The sequence below is a fragment of the Barbus barbus genome (genome assembly GCF_936440315.1).
Source record: "Barbus barbus genome assembly, chromosome: 46".
NCBI classification, from domain to species: domain Eukaryota; kingdom Metazoa; phylum Chordata; class Actinopteri; order Cypriniformes; family Cyprinidae; genus Barbus; species Barbus barbus.
This window is the reverse complement of record NC_136724.1, coordinates 18,430,447-18,456,886: the sequence shown is the minus strand read 5'-3', so window position 1 is coordinate 18,456,886 and position 26,440 is coordinate 18,430,447. Positions and strand designations below refer to the sequence as shown.

Below are 26,440 nucleotides of genomic sequence, written 5' to 3'. Positions count from 1 at the left end.
CATTAGATTTTATTTGACCGGCATGACGTTGAATGTCCTCAAGAGTTTCTCAAATTAAAACCACATTCTTTTCTTCACTGATTCATTTCTCTTAAGGAAAAAAAAGATAAGTATTGTCACCCTATAATTGCTCTTTTTCAGGCCTTGACAGTGTGCTGCCAGATTAGAATGGATGGATGAAAAGTCATTGAGGAGTTTTACATTCAGCTGTGTCAGTCCGATAAAGGATACATTTGCATTTGTATGAAGATGCAGGGGTCTACAAATTAAACCAAGTTTGAAAGAGAGATAAGAAGTCTAGGGCATGTTCGCCCACTAGTGAGAGCAGATTTGGCACCCACAACAGGAAGTTTTCTTGTTCTTTCAACAGCTTGTGCCATTGTGATCATCCACACTCACAACGCTTTTTGCACTTGCCATAACACATTACACAGCTTTGGGCAATTTCATCCACATGTGTTGAAGACCCTCTGTATTGACCCTGTGCAATGATTTAATTAGCAGTGCTTGCCAAGACAAAGATCACTATCAGGTGAAATATGGTGCATCAGCTGTCCTGCATGGTTTGTACCATGGATATGTTATGATACCACAAATATATCAGCTTGTTGAGGAAAGTTGTGGGACTTATGATTTTTAAACGTGTGGAAATCCCATACATTAAGAACACCTTAGCATCCATGTCCTAACGTCCACATAGCAACATGTTAAAAACAAATAGCAACACCCTAACTTTAGTATAATAATGTTAAAAACCATCAGTACACCTCAGCAACAGCATTGCAACAGCCTAACATTCGCATAGTTTAAAACACTCAGAACTCCTTAGCAACCACATATCAAAGCGCTAACATCACCATAACATACTGTAGTAACTATTGTCCTCATTTGTAAGTTGCTTTGGATAAAACCATCTACTAAATGACTAAATGTGAATGTAAATGTAAAAAATATTCAGAATGCCTTAGCAGCTGCATAGCAACCTCATAACATCCACACAGCAACAACACAGAGTTAAAAACACCTTTGCAACTACCTAGCAACAGCCTAAAATCTGCATAGTGACATGTTAAAAAGACCATACTGTAGCAACACCCTAGCATTAGCAGTTGCATTGTAGTCTGAAAATTGTCTGAAATGTCTTGATTTTTGGTGCTAAAGCAAAATCATTCAAAAGCAAAAGCTCCTCATTTGGATTTTCAGGACTAAAAATACATCCTTAAAAGGAAGTGATTTTGTGGTTGCTTGGGAGAAAGTGGTTTAATCCTTTATACATGACTAATGAGTGAGGTATGCCAGATCTTTAGAAGCATATTAATGTGGTATATGCTTCAGTAAATCAGACTTGTGTAGCATGTATATGTCTATGGAGTATCTGCGTGTCAAATATGTTAAATCACCGGTTGTCATAGGGTTCCCCTGGTGAGAGAGGAGCAGCAGGACCTGCTGGCCCCATTGGTCTGTCTGGACGTACTGGACCTCAGGGACCCCCGGGACCTGCTGGAGAGAAGGGTGCACCGGTAATTGTGCTGATTAGATATCAAGATGATAAACTTGTGTTTCTTATATTAGATAATACATTTATAAGTGACAGTGAATAGTTTAAGGTTTCTTACAGCATAGTAACTGCATAGCCTCCACCTTAGCACCACATATATTTTTCAGTAAATGTAAAAAAACAAAAAAATTATGATTAAGATTGCAATTCAGAATGTGATTTGGCAAAAACTGAAAAATCATTTTGTATTTTTGTTCAGGGAGAGAGAGGCCCTTCAGGTCCAGCCGGTCGGGATGGAGTACAAGGTCCAGTTGGTCTGCCAGGTCCAGCAGGACCTCAGGGTCCACCTGGAGAAGATGGTGACAAGGTTAATTGCAATTTTGATTCACATTAATACATTTAGATAGAAGAGAGGGGACACATTACCAAAGTTAGCTGATACATTAATACAATGTTTTTCTTGATGTGTCAGTTCCTGAAGACAATTCACAGTCACTAAACCAGGACTATAACATATTTCACTTTCATACTGAAGTTTTCCATCAACTTCTAAAGTTACATTAACAGCTGTACACCACCAAAAAATTAGTAAAAAGTAACATGAGTCAAATTAAGTATAATAGTCTTATCCTATTAGCAAATAGTTTTTAAGCATAAATCTCACTAAAATCTCTTCACTTTGTCCTCTAAAAAACTATTTTCCAGTGAGGTAAGAAAGAAAAATACACTTTATTCAAGACTTTGAACACTTTTACAATGTTGCTTCTTAAATATTGTACGAGAAAACAAGAAAATAATTTCTCTCCTATCACTATAGTATATCTCACATCTCTTCCCAGAATTCCTCGCCCTCACTTTTTGGACAGCGATCATTCTTCATCATCACAAACACACATTGCATAGCCATCTGAAATGCACGCCTATCTCTCAGTCACTCGCCCTTGCCGCCAATCCATCATCATCAGCAAAGGCGGCCTATAATCAAATTAGCACAGGGTACCATAAACGTTGTCTCTCCATCAGTATCCTCTAACAAGCTTCATGGGCTTACGTGCAAAGAATATGTTGTAGAAATGCTTTATCTGACCATGTCTGTTAGTTCAGAGACAATATTTATCATTTGATTTACAGTAAAACTCCATGCAGGTCGACGGCAATGTCATATCTTTTACTGCACAGTAAATGGTTTACTTCGACATGGAGCTTCTTTCAGTTATGTGTGTGATTTATGCGTTATATAGTTTTAATAAGTCAAAATGGATATCGCATGACTGATTTTAAAACCTTTTCAGGGAGAAGTGGGAGAACCAGGCCAGAAAGGAGGCAAAGGTGACAAAGGCGAACACGTGAGTAAATTCAATTGTAAAATCCTTATTTATACACACAGTACAATTTGCATTCAGAATCAGTTTTACTTAAAATACAGTGACTGAATAATTTTAACGATATTTGTTTTTTTAAGGTTCTTCCAATGATTAAATCCAGAGAGAAAAAAATTATTTTGTGTTGTCCTTGCTGTTTGCATGCAACAACAAACAAACAGCACAACCAGTATAGTCTGATTCACAATTTAATGAGTTGTACGAGCTGGTTCTTTTAATTAATTGATCTAAAACAATCATGAATCATGAATTACATATTCAAATAGTCAATCACTGAATCAGTTTACGCAGTTCTTGACTTACTTTTGAAATTAACTTACTAAAAGCAAATAATTTCCTCAAAAGTAAAAATAGAGCCAGTATTCGAATGATTAAGGAAACAGAATTGTGGAATTAGTACAGCTGTTGTTTTGATTATGTTCTTCATTGTGTCCACTAGGGTCCACCAGGTCCACCTGGTCTTCAGGGAACTATTGGAGCTCCGGGACCTGCTGTACGTCTTGACTGCACATACAAAAATCTATTATTTGTGACGTTTTGCATATAATGAAATGCATTGCAACTCTGTCTAATGTCTTTTCAGGGAGGTGATGGTGAACCAGGTCCTCGTGGACAGCAGGGTATGTTTGGACAGAAGGGAGATGAAGGATCCCGAGGCTTCACTGGACCTCCTGGTCCCATCGGTCTGCAGGTGAGTGCCGCTTTACCAACGACGGCCTAAATATGAGCTAACATTTTTATTTTGTGTAGCACTGAGTCCCCAGTCCCATGGTAACTCAGACTAATGCTGCACAAACAACATTAACTGGTGGCCCTGGGCAGTAGATGCATTGGGAGGTGTTTGAGATGTGAATTGATTTCCTTTTGATTCCCCCTCTGCTGGAATCGCCCTGTGAGTAAGTACAGACTCAATATAGACATGCAAGCGCAGGGTCCATTGCATTTAAGTGTTTAAAACCAGTTGGTTTGCTGGTGGTATAATTACTACCAATTTAATTATGCTACTAATTAGTGAATTTATTAAAAGTATTAAAGGTTTTGTGCAATATCAGTCCTAAAGTGTTTGCACAGTAATTTTAACTAGAGGCTAGTAGCAGTTCTATATATAGCAGTTCTCACATTTGTCTCGTCAAAGGCAATTTAAATGCATGTTTATGCATTTAAATATATTCAAATATATATTTGCACAATGTGTTTTTGCCATTATTGACTGACCGCATTCTTGACTAATTCAAACAAACATGTTTCATGTTTCACAGTCATGTCATGTTTTAGTGGTAAACACTGCATTTCTAGAAGATTTATATTAATCATCTCATCTCTCTCTTTTCATTTGATCACATTATGATCTGAAGCCTCAAGGTTCTGCCATTTCTCTATCCATCAATTAGCTGATTCCTCTGAAGGCGAGTCCTCTCTGTAATGGAGTAACATCGACTGCTCCTATAGTCTTCTTATGCCACCAAATCTCGGAGCCATTTGATTCAATTGAGTTTTAATTGGGCGTAATGCACTTCCATTTGGATTTTATTAATTGCATTTAGTGACCCGGTCCAATAGACATTAGAGCAGTGCACACACACCCTTCAGGCTGTATTGAGTGTTTATGTTAATGGTCTCTGACTAAGGGCTTCTGCCCCGATGAGATCTCTTACCAGTCAGCGAGAACGTGTTGGTCTGCCAAGTCCACAGGGCACGTGGGTATTGGGCGAGTAAATATCAGACAAAATTAGACTTTAGATGTCCTCACTCCTGACATGTTACGGCTAACGAAGAAACACCTTTGAATGAGCAGCGCCCGAAGTCGAGGCAATTAGGGAGTAAATGTCAAGGATCAAACACATATGATACCGGGGTCACATGCCTAGGTTGTTTATTCCCCAGCGAGGTGTGTTTTATCCGAGGTCTCTAATGATATAGCGTTTTGGACTTCTTTAAAACACAAATGCTTCCCTGGTTACTCTCACTGATGGATGTTTCACCTTTTCTGCTGGGTAAAACATTTAATTGGCCATTAATTAAGCTGAAAAACGGCATGAATTTTTCAGCTAGTCCCTTAGCGGAGAGCACCGTCAAATAAATAAACTGCTGGCCGTCTACTTTTTGGTGGCCCGTTTTATTCTCACAATGTTCCGGATTTAAAATGTGTTTCACTTAAGTCCTAGGTGCATTTTTAGGGAGTAATAGTGGTTTGATGGGGGACGCGTCCTTCCCCAGATGTTCAAATGCAACTTGTGCCGCTCTGGGGAAATATATTTGGTAAATGTGCATAGATGGGTTTCTGTGCTGGGTAAAATAGCTTTCATATTGTGCTTAGCGTTGAAAGTCCTCTACGTTTTTCACCCCTAGCCATTCGCCACCTATGAAAAGGTGACAAACAATATAGTGTTCACATTGAACATGAGCTAAAAATCTGACAAAGAATATTAGCTGCTCTCCTGGATTTCAAGATGACAGACAGTGAAACTCAATCAGCACTCCTGTACTCCGCCTCTGCTTCTTCCATTTGCCATATGGCCTTTTTGCCTTTCTCCACCAATTCTGAAATGAAGCATTATTGCTGTCCTCCGGTAACTGCGTCTGAGCCAGATTATTCTTCTCTTTTCATCAGAGGGACCATTTCGGTGCCTCACAGCAATAGTGTGTCTTTGCACATTTCTTCGCACGGTTGCTGATGTCAGTGTATTATAGTATATAAATATATGGGCATTTCTGTTATTATAAATGCACATAAAAACAAGAATATTCATTTGTTTTTTACAGGGTCTTCCTGGACCACCTGGTGAGAAAGGAGAAAATGGAGATGTTGGTCCTATGGTAAGATGTTGTAACCAATTACTAACTATAGTTATTTTATTAATTAATTTTTCTTTTTAACTGCCTTTGGCATGACTTTATTTTATTTTGTAATTTTTCACATTTTATTTATTATGTTTTAACCTACAACTGTTAGTAAAGTCTCATTTGTCTTGTTTCGCCACAGGGTCCCCCTGGCCCACCTGGTCCCAGAGGTCCTCAAGGTCCTTCCGGTGCTGACGTAAGACCATCTCTCAACATTGAACATTTAATCTCATCAGCAAATCCATTAATTATACCGCTTTGTTTAACGAAATGGCTCTAGCGTTAATGGTTTTCACATCTGCATCTTAACAAATCGACTTCTTTTATTGAAGGGTCCACAAGGTCCTCCTGGTGGAATAGGAGGAATGGGATCTGTAGGTGAGAAGGTAAGAGTATTCCCAGCTTCAGTGTTTATTCCCAAAAATGTGGCTATGGTCCTGTTTCAAATCTCTTTTACAGACTTCATTAATTTATTATTCGTGTCATCTTTTTGTCTGAATTAGTATAACAAAACGATTAATGCCTACATTACTGCAGTTCTGATAATACCCCCTCCATTTCACTGCTATTTGGCAGGCCCACAGGCCATCAATATTTAATGCTGTGGCTGGCTGTGGAGATGAATTTAGAATATGTAACAGGTCACCATGATGTTACATCCATTAGGAGCCGAATGTTATGTCCACTACAGCCCAGACCAGCTAAGCTAGGAAACAACTAAACAAGAAACAACATGCAGCTTTGTTTTGATAATAGTACTTATGATTTATTCCATTAGAGTCTACTTGACATCTCCGATCTTCAGTAATTTTTCAAAAACACGGAAGATGATTTATAAAGCAACAAAATGGCAGTGCCACTAATTGTCTGAAGTTAAAGAAACTGTTAAATTTAGAATTCCCATTAAAGTTTCCAAAATGGAAGTTCAACTAATTTCAGTATCATTTGTTTGCATATGCCTTCTAGAATGCTAGAAATTCTGGATTTCGAGTCGGATGGAGCATTAAATAACACAATTGTATGGTGTTGTGTAATAAATTATAACTTGCAATATTCTTAACAGGGTGAGCAAGGAGAAGCTGGAAATCCTGGACCTCCTGGCGAGCCTGGACCTGGGGTAAGTAAAGTTTTTGAGAGAGATCTGTGTCATGGTGCGGGTAATCAATTCCTGTAAGCTTCTCGGCCTTTATTGATAGTCTCAAATTAAGCAGCCACACTAAGTGAGTCGCTAAATTGCAGGAATGATTCCAATAAAGGTGTTTCCTTTCATCATATAATGAAATGCTTAATACGGTGATGTTTGCAATAAAATATTGCCCACACTGTTGTCAGTTAACTTTATATCATGAAGAATAAAAGTTCCCTTGAACTTTTAGAATAAAGGTGTGCCGTGATAAATATACTGTAACTCAAAATGTCCATTTATTGAAACTAATTTGAAAAAACAGCAGCTTCTGACACCAGAAATACATGAAACTATGACTTTTCCATTAACATGTTAACAATTCCTGGTTGGTGTTCAAAAACCTTGAGTAACATTGTAAGTGGAAATCAGTGGGAAAAAATCTGATGATTTAAGCTAAAAAGTTAACTTTGTTATTTTTGGAATATCTAAATTACAGCCTGTCAAAACTCTAACCTGTCAATACCAACATGAATGGCTGATTAACTCTTTTGAATTGCTTTATCAAAATGTAGAGCATGGCTGCACTCATTGTTCTCAGGGTGCTTTTGTTCATGGAGTGCCTCAGGGCTCTTTATTCTGCCCTTTCATCTTTGTTATATATGCTGCAGGGCCCAAAAGGTGAGAGAGGAGAGAAAGGTGAAGCTGGTCCCCCTGGTGCTGCTGGACCTGCAGGTCCCAAAGGACCCCCTGGAGATGATGGACCCAAGGGTAATCCTGTAAGTGTGACACAACTAGCATGGGATCTTATGCATGTATAAAAGGCACGAAAAGTTAGATACCACTACAGCAATGAGGTGAGCCTTACTGAAAGAAAAAAAAAATTGAGATGGATTATGCTGATTAAATATGAGATTTCCAACACTAATTATAAATTATTTAAGTACTATATGTGTCCGAGATGAATAAAAGATTGTAATTCAATTGAAATGTTACTGTGCCTCCGACTGATACATTTACTTTTCTAGGTCCTAATATTTGTTAAGGACATTTCAGTTCTTGACACATCACTTTGTTAAACCTGTGTTTTCAATCTGTTACTACAGGGCCCTGTTGGTTTTCCTGGAGATCCAGGGCCACCTGGTGAGCCAGGTGTTGCTGTAAGTGCCAAAATCCATCACTAAAAGTCCTGTAAATTATTATTACATTTTTTATAAAAACAAATGGTAGTTTCATGAATTTACCATTGATTTAGAATTTTTTAAATGTCTTTGCAGTGTAAATTGTCAGCAAGGCGTTTGCTTATTTGTTCAATTGTCAGTTTATTTGTATCTGAAATATTGTGGATTATCAGGGAATAGATGGAGGCCCAGGAGAAAAGGGAGAGGATGGAGAGTCTGGTCAACCTGTGAGTATCAACAATATTTAGGTGGAAAATCTTTGACTATAGTTTATTAAAAACGTACTTTTTCAATTATATGTTTGACTTCCATTATAATTTCCGGCTGTATGCATTAAATTGCAGAGCATTGCTTTTTCCTATTGTAGAAGTATAGACAGTACAGATAGATTAATAAACTGCTTTTGGATATGCAGAAGTCAGACATAATTGCCTGAGCCTACAGTGGCAGCCCATAAATTGCAGTCCTTATTAACATTTATTATAGTAATTTGGATTTTCCAGTGCAGGAAAATTGGTTAATTTACCATTAAATTCAATGTATCTGAATCTCCAGGTTTACAAATGTGAACGTCTGGCATTGAGAGTCTCATTGCGAGGCCCATTTATAAGTTACTGTTCTATGAAAATTTAATGAGGGGAGGTTTGTTTTGAGCAACAAACTTTCACAAAAATGCATACAGCTTCTCTTCTCTGATTAGAAGTTTATCCTTTTAAAATCAAATCAGTCACCCAGCTGAATAATTTTGCTAAATTGTATCCATCCTACACTGGTAATACTTTTGAAACCCCAGTGTCTCTTTATTGTGTTCAGTTCATTTCACAAAATTATAAAAGACAGTTTAGTTGGGAAAAGTTTAGTTTTAAACCTAAAGTATGTTATCTACATTGGGCTGGTTCAGTTGTGTTGTTTTTGATTCAGTTTCTTACTTCTCTCTGTTTTAGGGACCTCCTGGTCCTTCTGGAGAAGCTGGCCCACCAGGACCTCCTGGCAAAAGAGTATGTATAGTCTTCATCACTATTATATTTTAAGCAGCATCCATTTAGTATGGTTTTTGACTATCCTTGGCATGGAAACTTTCCCAAGGAATACACAAAATAGTATTTATCACCCACAATGTAATAAATAATCTAAAACTGCTATTGATTTATTGATTGAAGATTCTGACCTGTGCAAAACAGTCACCATTTTTGTTTAAAGACTCATCCTCATCAGCACAGATGATCGGTTGTTTTTCACCCCGGGTCGCACCGTTCAACGGCAAACCGAAAAAACAAAGTCCTTCACAGGATGATGAATAGCGCATACTAAATCATCAGTCTGAAATCGAAAACAGCATTTAAACGGCGTCGGAGCCAGAACTCATTTCCTCCACTGTAGTCCTACATCTCTCTCAGGATGAAAGAAGAAAATCAGTGCAGACGTTATATTGATCCCGGGCCTGTTTGAGTGACAGCGATGAGGGGACAGCGGTGTAAAGGATGTTACAAAGGAAGAGGAAATATAACTGTCACATTTGGGACAGGAATTCAAAATCCTCTCCCACTGCCACATCAAGAGAAATTTGTTCTGCCAAATGACACCTCATCGCCTCTCAGAAAATAATGTTGTTTCGCCAGTCACGAAAATTACGCATATTTTTTCCGGATGGAAGAACGAAACTTTTTCAATTTAGATTGTATTGAGATGTTTCTCATGGCAATCTATCGAACCGGCAAGCAAAATATTATTATTTCCTCTTGTCTTGTGCACAATTCAATCAATTTTACTGCATTTACACCGAACTTGCAATAGATCCTTTGTGATATTCATTGATGCACAAAGTCATATACTTGTATTTTAAATTGATTTATCACATTCTAATGTGAAAAGCACAATGAAACATTTAACTTAAAGTTCTTATCCTTAGTTTTACTTAAAGTTTTGTATAATTGGCAATGGTTGATTGACAAGCTAAGTAGGCAGTTTTTGCTGTGGTCTCGTGTTTCTGATATTTTGGACCTCGTATTTACTTAGTGTGCCACTTTTGACTGGACCAGCCAGAACGGATGTTAATATTAGCTATAAATAACTGCTGGACACCCTATAGTACCACTTTGGAGTCTCTAGGGGTCATGGACTGTGTGGTAAAGACTCCTACTATAACTATCAGGCAAACAGTTCTGGTTGAATTTTATTAGCCAGCCCAAGCAGCGCTGTGCTATCCCATTATTCCTCCATAAAGCTTTATAGTATCTCTTTGCACACACACATCCATTATTCATGTAAAATGTAGAGAAAACACCACTCGCTTTCCCAATATGCTTGATGGAGCTTTCCCTTGGAAAAATTAAACATCCTATCAGCATACGCGGATAGCAATGGCTGACCGACTGTGGCTAGAGAAACTGCCATTTCATCAGCAAAGGTGTTTTAATCCTGCAAGAGGAAGACGGTCGCCGGAAGACTGATCTCGTGGAATTAAGTCTCCTGCATCCATAATTCCGACTAGAGCTTATTTTGCATCAAACACAGGGACGTTCTGCTTTCTCAGCATTTAACCGACTGCGGTTGGAAATAAATATGGAGATTCCTTTGCGTATTCTCTCTCTCTGTTTATTTCTTGGACTTTGTTCAGTCTTGGACCCAAGAGACTAGGGAGTCTATTAACTATCTTGAGAATTATTGAATTTGGTGAATCGTCCGACTGTCATTAGTTGATTTCTTCCTGCTCTTCATTAAATTAAAATCACACAGGGGAGACAAGGGCAAATTGTCAAGCAGGTTTTATCTCAGTAACTATGTACAGTATAAGATCAAAAGTCCAATTAAACAAATGGATATTTTCACTAGCAGTGGTTTTATATGCTACTGTAGTTTCAAACATCGAGTTCAAAACCCTCTTAAATTAGAGTTATTTTTTAATCACCCAACTAAAATTAAAATATTTTTACCAACAACACTGTTAGGTAAACACTTCAAACAAGGTTCACGATTAATCGCAACTTTAAATACTAGGATTTACCTGTAAATGTATTGAAATAAAGAAATGCATGACAAGCTAGTTTAAGGAAACAGAACCTTTCACATCCCCGCGAGGTATGAGACATAATCCTTATTATTCTTTTGTTTTTATTCAGCCATTATCAGCCTTTATACTGGCAATAAAACGTTTACCAAGCCACATGAAGAAGAATTGGACTGTTCTGCAGGTGCATTAGAGCCAACATTAGCATAATGCTACATAAGACAATTTATGAGATTAATAGTGCACTTTTTCTCAAAACTTACTTTAAACCACCATTGAGTGTTTGTAATAACTTCCTTTTGCAATCACATGTGGAATTTGGTCGTTTACTGATGTTAAAATATGCTATTTAAAACCTTTTTATCGCTGTACAAATTAGCATTTCAAATATCAGTTGTCATGTTTATTTCTGCTGTTTAAAAGCCTTACCGTGTGCTCTGGCTGAAACTCACTTTGTTTGTGATGTTACGATCAAATGATTAATTTGCGTTAAAAAAATATGAATGCGTTAAAATTTTTAGATTAATTGCATGTGTTAACGCGTTAACATTGACAGCCCTAGTAGAAATCCATATTTTTGTATCTTACCTTTAACATTTTTGCTGTTTCATGATATGTTTCCATTTTTTCCATGGATATAATGGTAGAAATGTTCAATAGCTTGTTCTTTAAGGAAATTATTTTTGTAGCCAATGCTCTAAGGAAATATTCACTAAAGTAAAAAAGTGACAACTAGCCCAGGTCACATTTACAAATAACAGAATAAGTATATGCTCACACAAAAGACCTTCAAGCGGATCCATTCATCCATTAATAACCATCAACCAAGATCCCCGAAGTGCTACCGTGATGTCTCACCGTGACCTTTTTCCCATTTGTTTTATAGCCTAGCAGAGAAAAAAATCTAAAATAAAACATCCTTTTCTGTATCCGCAGGGACCCCCGGGGGCTTCTGGAGCTGAAGGCAGACAAGGAGAGAAGGGCGCCAAGGTAACGCATCATTCCAAATCAATTCAGCCCAGGCACATACCACAGCCTCCACTGCCATAATTAAAGCACAGCGAGCCATGGGAGAAAAGCACATCTCTGACTGAGTGACTCACTGTTAATACACGTGGAAAGATTGTCACTGTGGGACTGAAGTGTGTAGGCTGTGTTTTAGCTTTAGTTCATCAACTGAACCCTTATAATCTAAATTGTGTATTTGAAGCATGCCGAGAGATGTTAATGTAATGTTTCTTACTTTTAATGAGTCATTCATATAATATAATATAATAATTATTATATAAATAAATATATAATAATAATTTAATATTTTTATAAGGTACACTACTGTTTAAAAGTCTCTTATGCTCACCAAGGCTGCAATTATGTGTTTGATCAAAAATGGCATAAAAACAATAATATCGTGAAATAGTATTATAATTAAATATTTTCTATTTTAATATATTGTAAAATGTACATATTTTCCTGTGATGGTAAATCTGAATTTGTCACATGATCCTTCAGAATATACAATTCAAATATGCTGATTTGGTGCTTAATATTATTATTATTATTATTAATGTTGAAATCAGTTTCTGCTTAACAGTTTTATGGAAATGCTGCTAATTTTTTCTTTGATAAATAGAAAGTTGAGTAGAAAAAAAACATTATTTTTTTTAATACAACAATGCAAAAGCTTGTTTATGTATAACAGTGACACTTTTGATCTGCTTATTTGCATCCTTGCTGAATAGAGCTATTAATTTCTTTAAAAAGCATAATATTGACATTAAACATTTCAACAGTAGTATGTATGCTTTCATTTATGTATTTTTTAATGAAATATTTTTTTCATAAAAGTTTTCATTCTTTTTCAGTGATATATCAGTAGACATTGTATCTCAAATTTATGCATCAAAAAATCTAAATAGTTTCTATATTCCTCTCTTCTGTTTAGGGTGAGGCAGGAGCTGAGGGTCCACCAGGTAAAACTGGGCCAGTTGGCCCTCAGGGCCCTCCTGGAAAGCCTGGTCCTGAAGGTCTACGAGGAATCCCCGGTCCTGTGGTGGGTTGCCATATCACTCATAACCTAACTATCCATCATTATACATACACATACATATACAGTGGCCCCAAATAGTATAAGGACACTTAAGATGCACTGAAAGTACTGTGAATTTAATATGATAAATGTATACATAATGAAACCAAGTGGTGTCTGCAAATATATGATGTTTAACCTTTTCTCTAAACTTTCTCAAGCTCATGAATATTAATTACGTGACATGGCATTTTCCCAAGAGTTCTAACTGATTACTACTCGCCAGTGCCAATGTTAGCGGCTTTTGCATGGTCATAAAGTTGTCGGTGTACAAGGTCAGCTATGATTCTTTTCTTTGTACTGTGGACAAGCAATGCAATGGAATTCGTGCATTTTTAAGTGTGGCTTAAGTATTCAAATAATTTGTGCGGCCACTGAATAGCCTAAATGCACACACACAGGAACAGAATTATATGAAGCACAGAACTCTTGTACAATCTGTATCTGTTTCTTGTCTATTTGAAAATACTTTTTGTAGTATCTGGGCTACTAATCATTGTTCAGCCCACGGTAAATCAATGCCAGACCATAAGCAACAACAATGCAATAATGGCTGTTGTAATTGGATGGATTTTCACAGGGTGAACAAGGACTTCCTGGGGCTCCTGGACAAGACGGCCCACCTGGACCAATGGTAAGAAAAGAGACTCCGTTGCCCTTACTCGTTCTTTCTGTATACCTTTCATCCTCTCTCTCTTTTCTATGTGTGTGCGTACATGTGGGTATATGTGCGCAAATTGAATTCTCACTGTTGGTTCTTTGATATTTAGGGACCTCCTGGTCTCCCAGGCCTGAAAGGAGACCCCGGCTCTAAGGGTGAGAAGGTGAGTGACATTCTATTTCTTTTCCTGCCATTTTTATTAATGTGGTGTCTTACATTTCAGAGAGGCTCAAGGTCAAAGATAAAGACTAGACTTGGTCACCCCAGGAAGCCAGAGGAAATGTTTCACAGCCAGGAGAAAAGTTTCAATATAATATACAGAAGTGTTTTTTTTAATTATTTTAAGCATTATATACATTTAGGAATCCGCTTTGAATTTATTGCTGATATTGAGTCATTAATTAAAAAAAAAAAAAAAGTTATTTTATACATATTAATAGTGTTTTCTTGTCTTTTGGTGTCACAAGTAAAATATTTTATTTTATTTTTCATATTAAGCCATGTAAATGTACTTAATTATATAAGGCAAATAATATAATCATTACATTTTTCTTTTTTTATTTAAATTTTTGTGTTTTTGTCCGATTTCTTTTTCATACTTAGACAAGAAAATTTATTTATGTATAAAATATTTAATGCATTTTTTTCATTTGTATTTTTTTCCATGATTCGCCATGAAAATTTATTTATTCATATAGTTTAAATAATATATCATGTAGTTATTTCTTTAATTCATTTTTTCCCAGTTAATTTAGTTTTTAATTTATATATTTTAGTTTTTTGTCTTTGTTTTATTTTCAGTTATTTTAGCTTTTCTTTTTTTTTATTATTTTCAATTTAGTGTTTTGTCTTTTTTTTTCTTTTAATACTTTTTTAATGATTAGTGTTTTTTTTACATTCATTTATTCATTTTTTTATTTGTTTTATTTTTTTAACATTAATTAATAAAAACTTTGGTACAATGTGAATTCACTGTCTTTGATCATTTGGTTGTTGGGTCCAGGCTCTGTGCATTGCTGTCTGTACATTTTGCATAAAAGTTGACCATCAGATCTTCTGATCTGTGACATCCACTATCATATGCGTTTTTCTTCCAGGGTCACCCCGGTCTTATCGGTCTCATCGGACCCCCCGGTGAGCAGGGAGAGAAGGGAGATCGGGGTTTGCCTGGTCCTCAGGGCCTTGCTGGCAGCAAGGGTGATTCTGTGAGTCACTAATGATTTATTTGTCTTTTCCACCCCATCACACAACTAATGTCGTACCTCCAGCAGCGCACCTATCAGGACTTCTCCTCCTGTAATGCTTGCAAATTAAAGTAACGACCGACTGCAACAAAAACGTCTGCACTTATTGCATCTGTGTACATCATCATAATCGTGTTATGGATGAAGCTGTCATGAAAGGTTCTCAGAGCCAGCGGTAATTCTATTACACCAGACGTCCCCATCAAACACTAGTGCGATTACATTTTTTCACAGTCGAACTGTGAAATGTTTGTTTTTCTTTGCATCATTGAAGAACCATACAACACCTATCCAGCGCAGTCAAACGCTTCAACAAATATATAGAAAACCTTTAAAGCTGATTGAATAAACAATTAGAAATTGCATTGGACTGATCTAGCTCTTTTTTCAGTAGTTTAAATGCAACTTTAAACGCATTCTGGTTAAGCCTAATGAAATTGTAGTCTCCCCTTCTGTGAGTTTGGAAAAAATTGAAAACGATCCCATCTCACTAACATTTCCCACTAGACAGATTTGCGATCTGTTCCTGCGTTTAGTAACAGAGGCTGCATTTCTCCCCACAGAATTAAATCAAAAGTCCTTGACTCTAATTGAGTGTAATGATCAGTGTGTAATACACACCAGAGGATTATGATTAGCAAGAGTCATTTTCATTTCTGTGACAAAAGAACTTTAATTTTAAAGTCAATTCTAAGAGAGAAAATGAATCTCATCACCTCACACAGTTGTAAACCGACATCTAACATGCTTGTCTTATAGATCCATTTACAAATCAATCACATGTTCTGCTTTCTAACCTTCTGCTCTTTAAATGTAGGGTATCAGTGGTGCTTCTGGTCCGATTGGTCCAACTGGTCCTCCTGGATTGCCTGTGAGTCTTTGCTCTGTTGCTGGCATCTTGCATTCAGTGTTGAGCTGTCGTCAGATTGAACAGTTTCTGAAATTGTTGTCACGTGATTATTTAAACCATTAAAATAAAAGCGCTATTAGATATGTTCAAATTAAGACAGCATGAAAAGCAATATGTTTTAAATACATCAGATTATTCTTAAAATTGTAATTTTGGACTGCCCAACCTCAGCAGTGTTGCCAATATTGACTGTATTCATCATTAAAAATGTATACAAGTTTCAGAATTTTGACATACACTATCATTCAAATGTTTGGCATTAGTAAGGGTTTTATTTTTATTTAATATGGACACATTAAATTGATTCAAAGTGACTGTAAAGACATTTATAATGTTACAAAGGCTTATATTTCAAATAAATGCTGTTGCTTTCTATTCATCAAAATTATTAGAATGATTTCTGAAGGATCATGTGACACTGAAGACTGCTGAAAATTCAGTTTTGCCATCACAGGAATAAATGAAATATTATTTTAAAATAAATTAATAAACAGTTATTTTTAATTATAATAATATTTAACAATATTTTGATAAATGACCTAACTGCACGCGATGTAACACCACGGCACGCGATAAAAGGTATCTTTTCCATGTTAATCAGTGCCACGAAGGCGACACGCAAAATTTCTAATATCACGGCTGGAACAACAACATACAAACTATACAGTCTATAATGATCATGTGCTTTATTCAAAGTTAAACGTGTCTAATATGAGTTTACATATCATTTTGCGTGACTTTATAACCAAACTGAAAGCAACAACAGATCTTGCCTCAGATCTTGAAAATAAATTAAAGCAACGATGTCTGTTAAAACTATGAACTAACTGCGAACCAATAAGTGTTTTCCATAACAAAGATGGTATCAGTCACTCAGTATGTACATTTAAAGATGGCTTAATATGTATGAATTAGATTATAAACGTATCCATTTCGTTGTGAGTGCAGTGCGCTTCCAAAGAGACCCCGCCCACACATGCTTCTGATTGGCTATGATATTTGATTGATTCTGTTGCGTCTGGTGTGGACACCCAAATTGCTTGTCGCTGGAATGTTGTCACGTCACGTGTAGTTAAAACATGGTGGAATAAGAGACCTCTTTCAAAAATATTTAAAAATCATAGAGACTTCAAACTTTTCGAAGGTAATGTGAATTGATATTTCATTTTGGAGCAAATAGAACAATTTTTTAATTAAACGATCTGATTCTTCTCAAATTCTGCACAAATTGTAATTTTAACTATATTTGGCTGGCTCAACACTTAATATATTTAAATTTGTAAATCAGTGTTCACAGATTGCATTTCCATTTTTCTTTAGGGTCCACAAGGACCAAAGGGATCCAAGGGTTCGACTGTAAGTATATCACCAATCAATTTGAAGGGCTTGTTATAATGATAATGAGAAAAGGGCTTAGGATTTTTAAATCTTCTTCCTGCAGGGTCCTGCTGGTCAAAAGGGAGACACTGGCTCAGCTGGACCTCCTGGTCTTCCTGTAAGTCAACTTCTGCCCACTTCACGAGATTTTAATTACATAAAATGCAGAAGGCTCATGGAGCGTACACTCAATTTGTCATTCCATAGGGTCCTCCTGGTGAGGTTATCCAGCCTCTGCCTATCCAGATGCCCAAGAAGTCCCGTCGCTCCATCGACATGCAAGCAGACGAGGCTGGCACCATGCTGGACTACGGAGAGGGCATGGAAGACATCTTCAGCTCCTTGAATAACCTCAAACAGGACATCGAGCGCATGAAGTATCCCATGGGCACGCAAAACAACCCCGCACGAAGCTGTAAAGACCTACAGCTCGCTCACCCAGAATTCCCAGACGGTAAGTGAACGAGGTGGGGGGTAAAGGAGACACTGTCGAACAGACGAATCAGGAAAACATGCAGTGTTTGCTGGTTTCCAAGCTACTCAGTAGGTATTGGCTGTGCTTCTAAAATTCTAAGCCTGTCACTCAGGAGGATTTGAATAACAGCACCAGCAGTCGACGGCTGATTGGGAAGATGTTTAGCATTCTGCGGACTCCAGCGAGAGCTAACCTCTCCCTCCCAAATCATGGCTTACAAAATGCCAGCTCTTACACTGACCTTTCAGAGCTGGTTTTACCGCACTCGCATTAGCCTGCTATTTTATTTACACAATGCATCGCCACTGCAGATGCCCGTGAAGTGTGTGTTTTTAGCAGCGGAAATGAATAGAGAGCCAGACATAGATGCGAGGATATCTTCGTATATGATCTAAATGATTTCCTACTGTACCTGTGGTCGTTCTAGACACTGATGTCTGATGGGGTTTTTCTCTCAGGTGAATACTACATCGATCCCAACCAGGGATGCTCCGGGGACTCCTTCAAAGTGTACTGCAACTTTACAGCAGGAGGCGAGACCTGCATCTTCCCTGATAAAAAGTCAAATGGAGTAAGTGGCATTCTGAAACCCCCTAAGGATAAACTGTCCAATAACAGCCAGACAAGATCACAACATCTTACCTCTGTCACATACAATGGGTTTTCTCCTAAAGACCATAGGAGTACTTGAATCAGTCACTTCAAAGAGATGTTTTTAGTGTATTGGAGGTGTAGATCCAAACATATTGTCCCCCTTAAAGAGTGAATCTTATGACATCATCCAGGTCACTTTCACCTCAAGAAAGAAAGAAAGAAAGAAATTAACAACAATTAACAGCAGAGCCCAAACTTAAATTCAATTACTAATCACTAACAGGTGAAGTAAAAATAATGAAGTATAGTCTAATATTTCGCAAAATGCTCTTCACTGGACTTCGTCTCTAGCAAATAACGAGCTGTAGACACTGATAACTTGTCTGAGGTAAACGAAATGCTATGTGATATTTTGTTTACAAGCTGTATTAATGTCGTCTTTCCACGGTTAACACTGATTGAGGGATTACATGAAGAGTGAGATGTTCATTCATGTATATTTTGCGTTAAAACTAGTAATAGAGAGGAAGGGGTGATCACGCTCCGTGCTGCCATCTTGAACTGAGGCGTTAGTATATGGCGATATGTCACGCCACATCAAAGAGTGTCAAAATGGCATTTATTGTCTGAATTTCCTGAAAAAATGGAAGGATTTGTTTGGTAGACATGTGTACAGAACCGAAGGACCCATACAGAAAATACGAATATATACAGTATATATATATATATATATATATATATATATATGTGTGTGCAGTAGCGTGTTTACCCACCACGCAAAGCATGCAATTGCGTGGTGCCCCGCGTGATTTCTCCCAAGGGGGACCCTCCCAACCATATACAGTGGGACAAATAAATATTTGATACACTGCCGATTTTTCAAGTTTTCCCACTTACAAAGAATGGAGAGATCTGTCATTTTCATCGTAGGTACACCTCAACTGTGAAAGACAGAATATAACAAAAAATCCAGAAAATCACATTGTATGATTTTTAAATAATTAACTTCCATTTTATTGCATGAAATATGTATTTGATCACCTACCAACCAGCAAGAATTCTGGCTCTCTCAGACCTGTTAGTTTGTCTTTAAGAAGCCCTCCTATTCTCCACTCATTACCTGTATTAATTGCAACTGTTTGAACTTGTTACCTGTATAAAAGACACCTGTTCACACACTCAATAAATCAGACTCCAACCTCTCCACTATGGGCAAGACCAAAGAGCTATCTAAGGACACTAGAGACACAATTGTAGACCTGCACAAGGCTGGGATGGGCTACTGGACAACAGGCAAACAGCTTGGTGAGAAGGCAACAACTGTTGGCGCAATTATTAGAAAATGGAAGAAATTCAAGATGACTGTCAATCTCCCTCGGACTGGGGCTCCATGCAAGATCTCGCCTCGTGGAGTATCAATGATCGTGAGAAAGGAGAGGGATCAGCCTAGAACTACACCTATAAATCCTTATGCTGGTTTATAAATCTCTGCACAATCTGGCACCTCAGTATTTGACTGATTTATTAATCCCTTACACACCACGTCGCAATCTGCGCTCCTCTCAGAGTGGTCTTTTGGTCGTTCCGAAGACACGGCTTCATACGTGGGGTGACCGAGCATTTCTGTCTATGCTCCTAAGCTCTGGAATTCTCTCCCGGTCGACATCAGGGAAGCAAATACATTAGTGTCTTTTAAATCTCTTCTTAAAACATTTTATTTTAGGATTGCTTTTACATGATCTTAATTTTATGTGTTTATTCTTTTTTTTTTTTTTTATTCCTTTGTTGTTATGCTTGTCAGTAAAGCGCTTTGAGAAAGCTACTTTTAAAGGCGCTTTACAAAATAAATATATTATTATTATTATTACACGGGAGGACCTGGTCAATGACCTCAAGAGAGCTGGGACCACAGTCTCAACGGTTAGTAACACACTACTCTGTCATGGATTAAAATCCTGCAGCGCGCACAAGGTCCCCCTGCTCAAGCCAGCACATGTCCAGGCCCGTCTGAAGTTTGCCAAAGACCATTTAGATGATCCAGAGGAGGCATGGGAGAAGGTCATGTGGTCAGATGACACCAAAATAGAACTTTTTGGTATAAACTGCACTTGCCGTGTTTGGAGGAAGAAGAAGGATGAGTACAATCCCAAGAACACCATCCCAACCGTGAAGCATGGGGGTGGAAACACCATGCTTTGGGGGTGCTTTTCTGCAAAGGGGACAGGACGACTGCACCTTATTGAGGGCAGGATGGATGGGGCCATGTATCGCAAGATTTTGGGTAACAACCTCTTTCCCTCAGTAAGAGCATTGAAGATGGGTCATGGCTGGGTCTTCCAGCATGACAATGACCCCAAACATACAGCAAGGGCAACTAAGGAGTGGCTCCGTAAGAAGCATTTCAAGGTCCTGGAGTGGACTAGCCAGTCTCTAGACCTGAAGCCAATAGAAAATCTATGGAGGGAGCTGAAACTCCGTGTTGCCCAGTGACAGCCCCAAAACCTGAAAGATCTGGAGAAGACTTGCATTGTGGGCCAAAATCCCTGCTGAAGTGTGTGCAAACCTGGTCAAGAACTACAGGAAACGTCTGACCTCTGTAATTGTTAACAAAGGTTTCTGTACCAAATATTAAGTTCTATTTTTCTATTGTATCAAATACTTATTTCATGCAATAAAATGGAAATTAATTATTAAAAAATCATACAATGTGATATTCTGGAATTTTTTTGTTATATTCTGTCTCTCACAGTTGAGGTGTACCTACGATGAAAATGACAGATCTCTCCATTCTTTGTAAGTGGGAAAACTTGAAAAATCGGCAGTGTATCAAATACTTATTTGCCCCACTGTATATAGTGTCTTTGGAGTGAAATATGACCTAGATATGTTTTTGATTGGGAGATTCATTTGAAATGTAAATATGCACTCATACAACACTTTTTTGCATTAGTTTAAATGTTTTGTCTTTGCTACAGCTAGTAATGTTCAGATCCGAAAAATCGTGACATTTTTTTTTAATTAGATCAAATTTGAGTGGAAACTTCATTCTCAACATTACAATAATCTGCTTTTATCATGCTGTGTTAAACAAAGCCGTATATTTCAGTGAGATGCTTTTTCATTTCATTCCAATTGCTGGAACAGATGCTGTATGAAAAATAGCTGGGTTTAATTTTATTTAATTTTCTGCTAAAGTAAATTTACTGTTCATTTAAAGCTATGCGCACAGCTGGTCTTTTGCCATAATGTTTTTATTCACATTTTTCTTTGTGTCGTCTTTAAGGTGAGAATATCTTCATGGCCCAAAGAGGTTCCTGGCTCCTGGTTCAGTGAATATAAGCGTGGCAAAATAGTAAGTGCACTCTCGTTCTTCTTTTATCTTCTCCTTTATGAAAAGCACCATCTTGTCCTTCAAAAACTAAAAGGACCTGAGTGGTCTGCTTGGTCTTTTTTCTCTACTCAACCAACGGACAGACACCAGTAAGAGCACAGCTTTTAAAAGATGCTGTCACTGCAGCCCTGGATCCATCAACAAGCCGAGCACACCCACAAACACACACACAAACACACATACTCGCTGCATTTATATTTGATGCAGTTGAGAGTTATAAAGGTGCCGCTGCACCTCTGTGAAACACGCCGGCGTTAGGTTTCTGGTGTCTGTTCAGACTGTTTTCTACTTTGTCAGAAGAAATGTTTTTTCTATTATTCAGAGTTCTAACTTTCCCAGATTTAAATCAATGTATTGGTGTCTTTGAATTTTTTGTATTATTCAAGAGTTCCAAATTTACTAGTTTAAAATCATTTTATTGGTGCCAATGAAAACCAGTGACTTGCTTTAACGTTAATACCTAATGATTTTTTCCTCATCTTATTATGAATAAAACTGTAACTTATTATCGCAAAAAGATAAACCTAGACATAATATAATATAATTTTTATTATATTTAGTCACGATTAATATCGCGATTAATCACATTCAAAATAAACGTTTTTGTTTGCAATATATATGTGTTGTGTATATGTATTATGTATATATAAAGACACACACATACAGTATATATTTTGAAAATATTTACATGTATTTACTATATTTATATTCATATAATTGGTATTATAAATAAACATATTTAATATATAAAAATGTAATTTTTCTGAAATATATACATGCATATGTGTGTATTTATATATACATAATAAATATACACAGTACACATACATTATGCAAACAAAAACTTTTATTTTGGATGCGATTAATCGCTTGACAGCACTAATTATATTATATTATATTGTATTGTAAAAAAAGAGGGATAAGTAAAAAATAATATCCCACTTGGTTTTGATTAAGTCAGAGAAAATAAAAAATTAACTTATTAATAAAATGTAAAATATTTAAAAAGGGAAAATAAGTATACATATATGTTCCTCTATTTAAATTGTTGTATAATGTCCAGCTATTATTGAAGATTAAAAACCTAAGTATTTTTTGTAAAGAATAATTAATGCTGAATGAAAAAATTAATAAGATTATTATTACTACTATCACTACTACTACTATTTAAACTGCTCCACATATAAAAAAATAATAATAATAATTTATGCAAAAACATTTGATGAGCCAAGTGAAAATACTGCTGCTGAACAAACCCTTAAATGTTGAATCCTGCAAACCTTTCTATCCTTTTTGTTTTCACCCTCAAGCTTGCATACGTGGACGCAGAAGGCAACTCGATAAACATGGTCCAGATGACCTTCCTCAAACTACTGACAGCCTCCGCCAGGCAAAACCTGACCTACAACTGCCACCAATCGGTTGCCTGGCACGACGCCACTACGGACAGCTACGAAAAGGCACTACGCTTCCTCGGCTCCAATGACGAGGAGATGTCATATGACAACAACCCCTTCATCAAGGCCCTGTCAGACGGCTGTGCAGTAAGTCTTCCGTCATAGATTGAAATATGCGTCATTTAAATATGCAACGCACATTTCTGACTGTCCTTCTCTCGTCCTATAGGTGAGGAAGGGCTATGGAAAGACGGTACTGGAGATTAACACTCCCAAGATCGATCAGGTTCCGATCATCGATGTGATGTTCACTGACTTTGGGGATCCTAACCAGAAATTTGGATTCGAAGTTGGTCCAGTCTGCTTCCTTGGCTAAAAAACACAGACAAAGAAAAAAATACCAATAACTTGGCAGGGTAGGACGGGTTAGCGCACGAGTCAAGACTTTTTTTCTTGATCTCATCAAACCATCAAGCCCCTGTTCCTGCCACATGCAAGTTTTGAATAAAAAAAAAATGTGGTAGCGAACACGTCTTACCTTGTATGTATGTATTACCCAGGAAAATACTTGTTGCCCTTGTAGGGCAAGGATCACATGAAACCTGTTATGGAACAAAAAGGTGAAGGACAACGTCAAGCCAAGGCAATCGGTGAACCTGGGAGGTCCACGAGACGGAGAAAGGGAGGGCCTCTCATCCGGAGTCTATCGGTGCAGTGCAGAAAATAAAAAAAATTAATTAAAGAAAAACGGACGACAACAATGGTGCTTGTTCAAAATACAAAAAAGAGGTGCTATGAGAAAGAGGATGTATTTTAATAAAACTGTAATTATTGTTTTGTACATTATTGTTGTTTCTGAATCCACTTTCAAAACTTGCATGTGTATCACAATTGCATCTGGCTCTTAATTTCCAAATCCCTCACAAATGTTTATAAGTTATAGAACTGAATAAATAAAGACTGAAATAATGATATTGTGTGAATGAATACTGTGTACTTATTATTAAGCAAATAAAAGACAGCATTCAAACAGTTCCCTATTATTAATTGTAATGTAAGTCCTTTGTATATATTGACCATCCCAAAGTCGCTCACAGTTCGGCCCACTGAACACCTCGAGGAAGATTCAACAGCACATGCAACTCAACTAATGTGTGCTTGATTTAAGTAATCTTGCCATTCATTCACTTTAATTTAATTTGTTTGTTTTTAGGATTTTTTTTCAGTTGTAGATCGGTCGCATACCTCAAACTATCTTGAAAATAAATATACCGATGCAAGTATGGTGTGCCCTGTATATAACTTGGTTATACAGTTAAGTTTATATATTTTGGGTGGGGATTTTTTTTTTTTTTTAAATGGGAAAAATACATATCTGTTAGGCCTCTTTTTGTTCGAAACCTTCTGTGAATGCAATGCTAAGGCCTTTTCGGTGACCCATTTTTGTAACTAAAATGAGAAATTGTTTTAAATGTGCTTTTTATGGTTCGTTTCATTATTAAAAACTGGATTCCAACCAACCATGAAACGGAGTTGTGGATTGTTTGTTTGCTTCATCAAGTTAGACCATTTTATTGTCTGTTTGGTATGTGCATTTGTGTGATTTTAAAAGGTTTTAAATGACATCTGTGCAATCTATCTGACCGATACCTTCAGTTTGAAAGACGCCATAATAAGTTGGCTGTAATATCCCAAAATTGCATTGGTTAAAATAAATGTTTGCTAACTCATGCATAACACGTTGTTTAATTAATTACTTCCTCATATCATTTATCATGCATTACAGCTCATTAGCAGGTCATCTGGGATGTCTGAACAGGATGAGAACAGCGTGTTTACTTTAGAAAAACGTCCATACTCATTTCATACAGGCCCCTCTGGCTCCTTTCCTAATCGAGCGCTGGAAGCTACACAATCTGATGGTACCTACACATGGAGTCTCATTAGGCACTGCGTTTAATATGAAAGCCCCGTCTCTATTTAAGAATAAGATCTCTCTCTATCCGCTGTTTGACGTCTGTGCATCCTCAACGGTTAGATCAGCAATGAATTCCCTGCATTATTATTGGACATCTATTCAAGCTTTCAAAGGAATGCCAAATTGATATTTTTCTTTAGGCAAAGACTTTGAGTTTGCCATTTCACCATGAGCCTTTGTGGCAGGCATTCTCTGCTTAGCATTTAAAAAGATTTTCAAAGGATTTGACTCTCTCTGGATGGACTCCATTTGAGCAGCATCTCAAGAACTTTTCTGCATGACAGGGCTTCAAACTACTAAAATATATGTGGTACGGTGTTACATTTGGTAAACGTGACTTAAAAATATAACATACATTATGGGGGAGAGGTGTTATAATGGAGCAAATTCACTCTCAAAACTTGTCTGGGAGGTTGGTTGTCTAATCAAAGACTGGTAACCTCTTTATAGTCGAAATAAAAGTGAAATGGTTTTCTCAAAATATATGCTTAGTCAACTTCACAAACCTAAAGCGGAAAACGCATAAAATACCATGTGCCTGTGGGAGTGTGTTTTTGTTCTTAAACAGTGTAAGAGCCAAAGCAAATATCCATGTTTAAAGCTTAAAAATCAGTTCACGCTCTCTTAGTGGAGCTTCCAGGAAGCCGTTCCTTCTCTGTATTATTGTTTCTGGTGGTTAGACATTGTACATCCCAAGCACACAGCCAAGACAAACAATGAAAATGTATTTTTTCCCCAAGAAAAGACAGCATTTTGGGGGGAACCTAAACAAACTGGTTGCTCACTTTTACATTTTCAATCATTTTTAAATTATCTGACTGCACTTTATCAAAGTATTTTAATAATAATAAACTTTTACTTTACTAGAATCCAAATGTTACTTTATCACAAAGCATATATCTTTCTTACTACACTAAATTTCATCACAAAAAAAAAACTACAACTATACAAGCCCATTTTCTCCACTGAATAAAAGCTTATATGTCACAATTCTAAACTAATAATACTTGTAAAATATAATTCAAAATTATAATTCTAAAAAAATCTTAACAATATAAACTCAGAATTGTTAAAATGTTAAAACTTGCAGTTCAAAGAAGTCATAATTGCAAGATATAAAATTGCAATTGCAAAAACAAAGTCAGAATTGTGATGTTAAAAGTCGCATTTACCTTTTAAATTAAAAAAAAGCAATGAACTCAACGAAACATGTTTACACTGCAGAATGTAAACATAACTGGGATGTTTTCATTTTGGGGTGGAGTAACCCTTTAAGTTAACACATCTCTGAAAAA

At 36.9% G+C, this 26,440-nt stretch overlaps 1 protein-coding gene across 3 annotated transcripts in view; it reads left to right on the top strand.

Annotated features, from left to right (window-relative positions):
- Positions 1-24,896, top strand: part of LOC306864592 (collagen alpha-1(XI) chain-like) — a 71,347-nt gene extending 46,451 nt beyond the window's left edge. For all 3 annotated transcript variants that reach the window (XM_079408695.1, XM_079408693.1, XM_079408694.1), the window contains 26 exons: positions 1,413-1,520; positions 1,758-1,865; positions 2,791-2,844; positions 3,320-3,373; positions 3,464-3,571; positions 5,644-5,697; positions 5,864-5,917; positions 6,054-6,107; positions 6,785-6,838; positions 7,516-7,623; positions 7,951-8,004; positions 8,199-8,252; positions 8,970-9,023; positions 11,969-12,022; positions 12,975-13,082; positions 13,699-13,752; positions 13,889-13,942; positions 14,877-14,984; positions 15,841-15,894; positions 17,254-17,289; positions 17,375-17,428; positions 17,518-17,764; positions 18,244-18,356; positions 21,663-21,731; positions 23,081-23,314; positions 23,397-24,896. In XM_079408695.1, coding sequence (XP_079264821.1) covers positions 1,413-1,520; positions 1,758-1,865; positions 2,791-2,844; positions 3,320-3,373; positions 3,464-3,571; positions 5,644-5,697; positions 5,864-5,917; positions 6,054-6,107; positions 6,785-6,838; positions 7,516-7,623; positions 7,951-8,004; positions 8,199-8,252; positions 8,970-9,023; positions 11,969-12,022; positions 12,975-13,082; positions 13,699-13,752; positions 13,889-13,942; positions 14,877-14,984; positions 15,841-15,894; positions 17,254-17,289; positions 17,375-17,428; positions 17,518-17,764; positions 18,244-18,356; positions 21,663-21,731; positions 23,081-23,314; positions 23,397-23,543 — 2,250 coding nt within the window. In that variant the 3' untranslated portion in view covers positions 23,544-24,896. The remainder of the gene's footprint in view (positions 1-1,412; positions 1,521-1,757; positions 1,866-2,790; positions 2,845-3,319; positions 3,374-3,463; positions 3,572-5,643; positions 5,698-5,863; positions 5,918-6,053; positions 6,108-6,784; positions 6,839-7,515; positions 7,624-7,950; positions 8,005-8,198; positions 8,253-8,969; positions 9,024-11,968; positions 12,023-12,974; positions 13,083-13,698; positions 13,753-13,888; positions 13,943-14,876; positions 14,985-15,840; positions 15,895-17,253; positions 17,290-17,374; positions 17,429-17,517; positions 17,765-18,243; positions 18,357-21,662; positions 21,732-23,080; positions 23,315-23,396) is intronic.
- Positions 24,897-26,440: the final 1,544 nt, after the last annotated feature.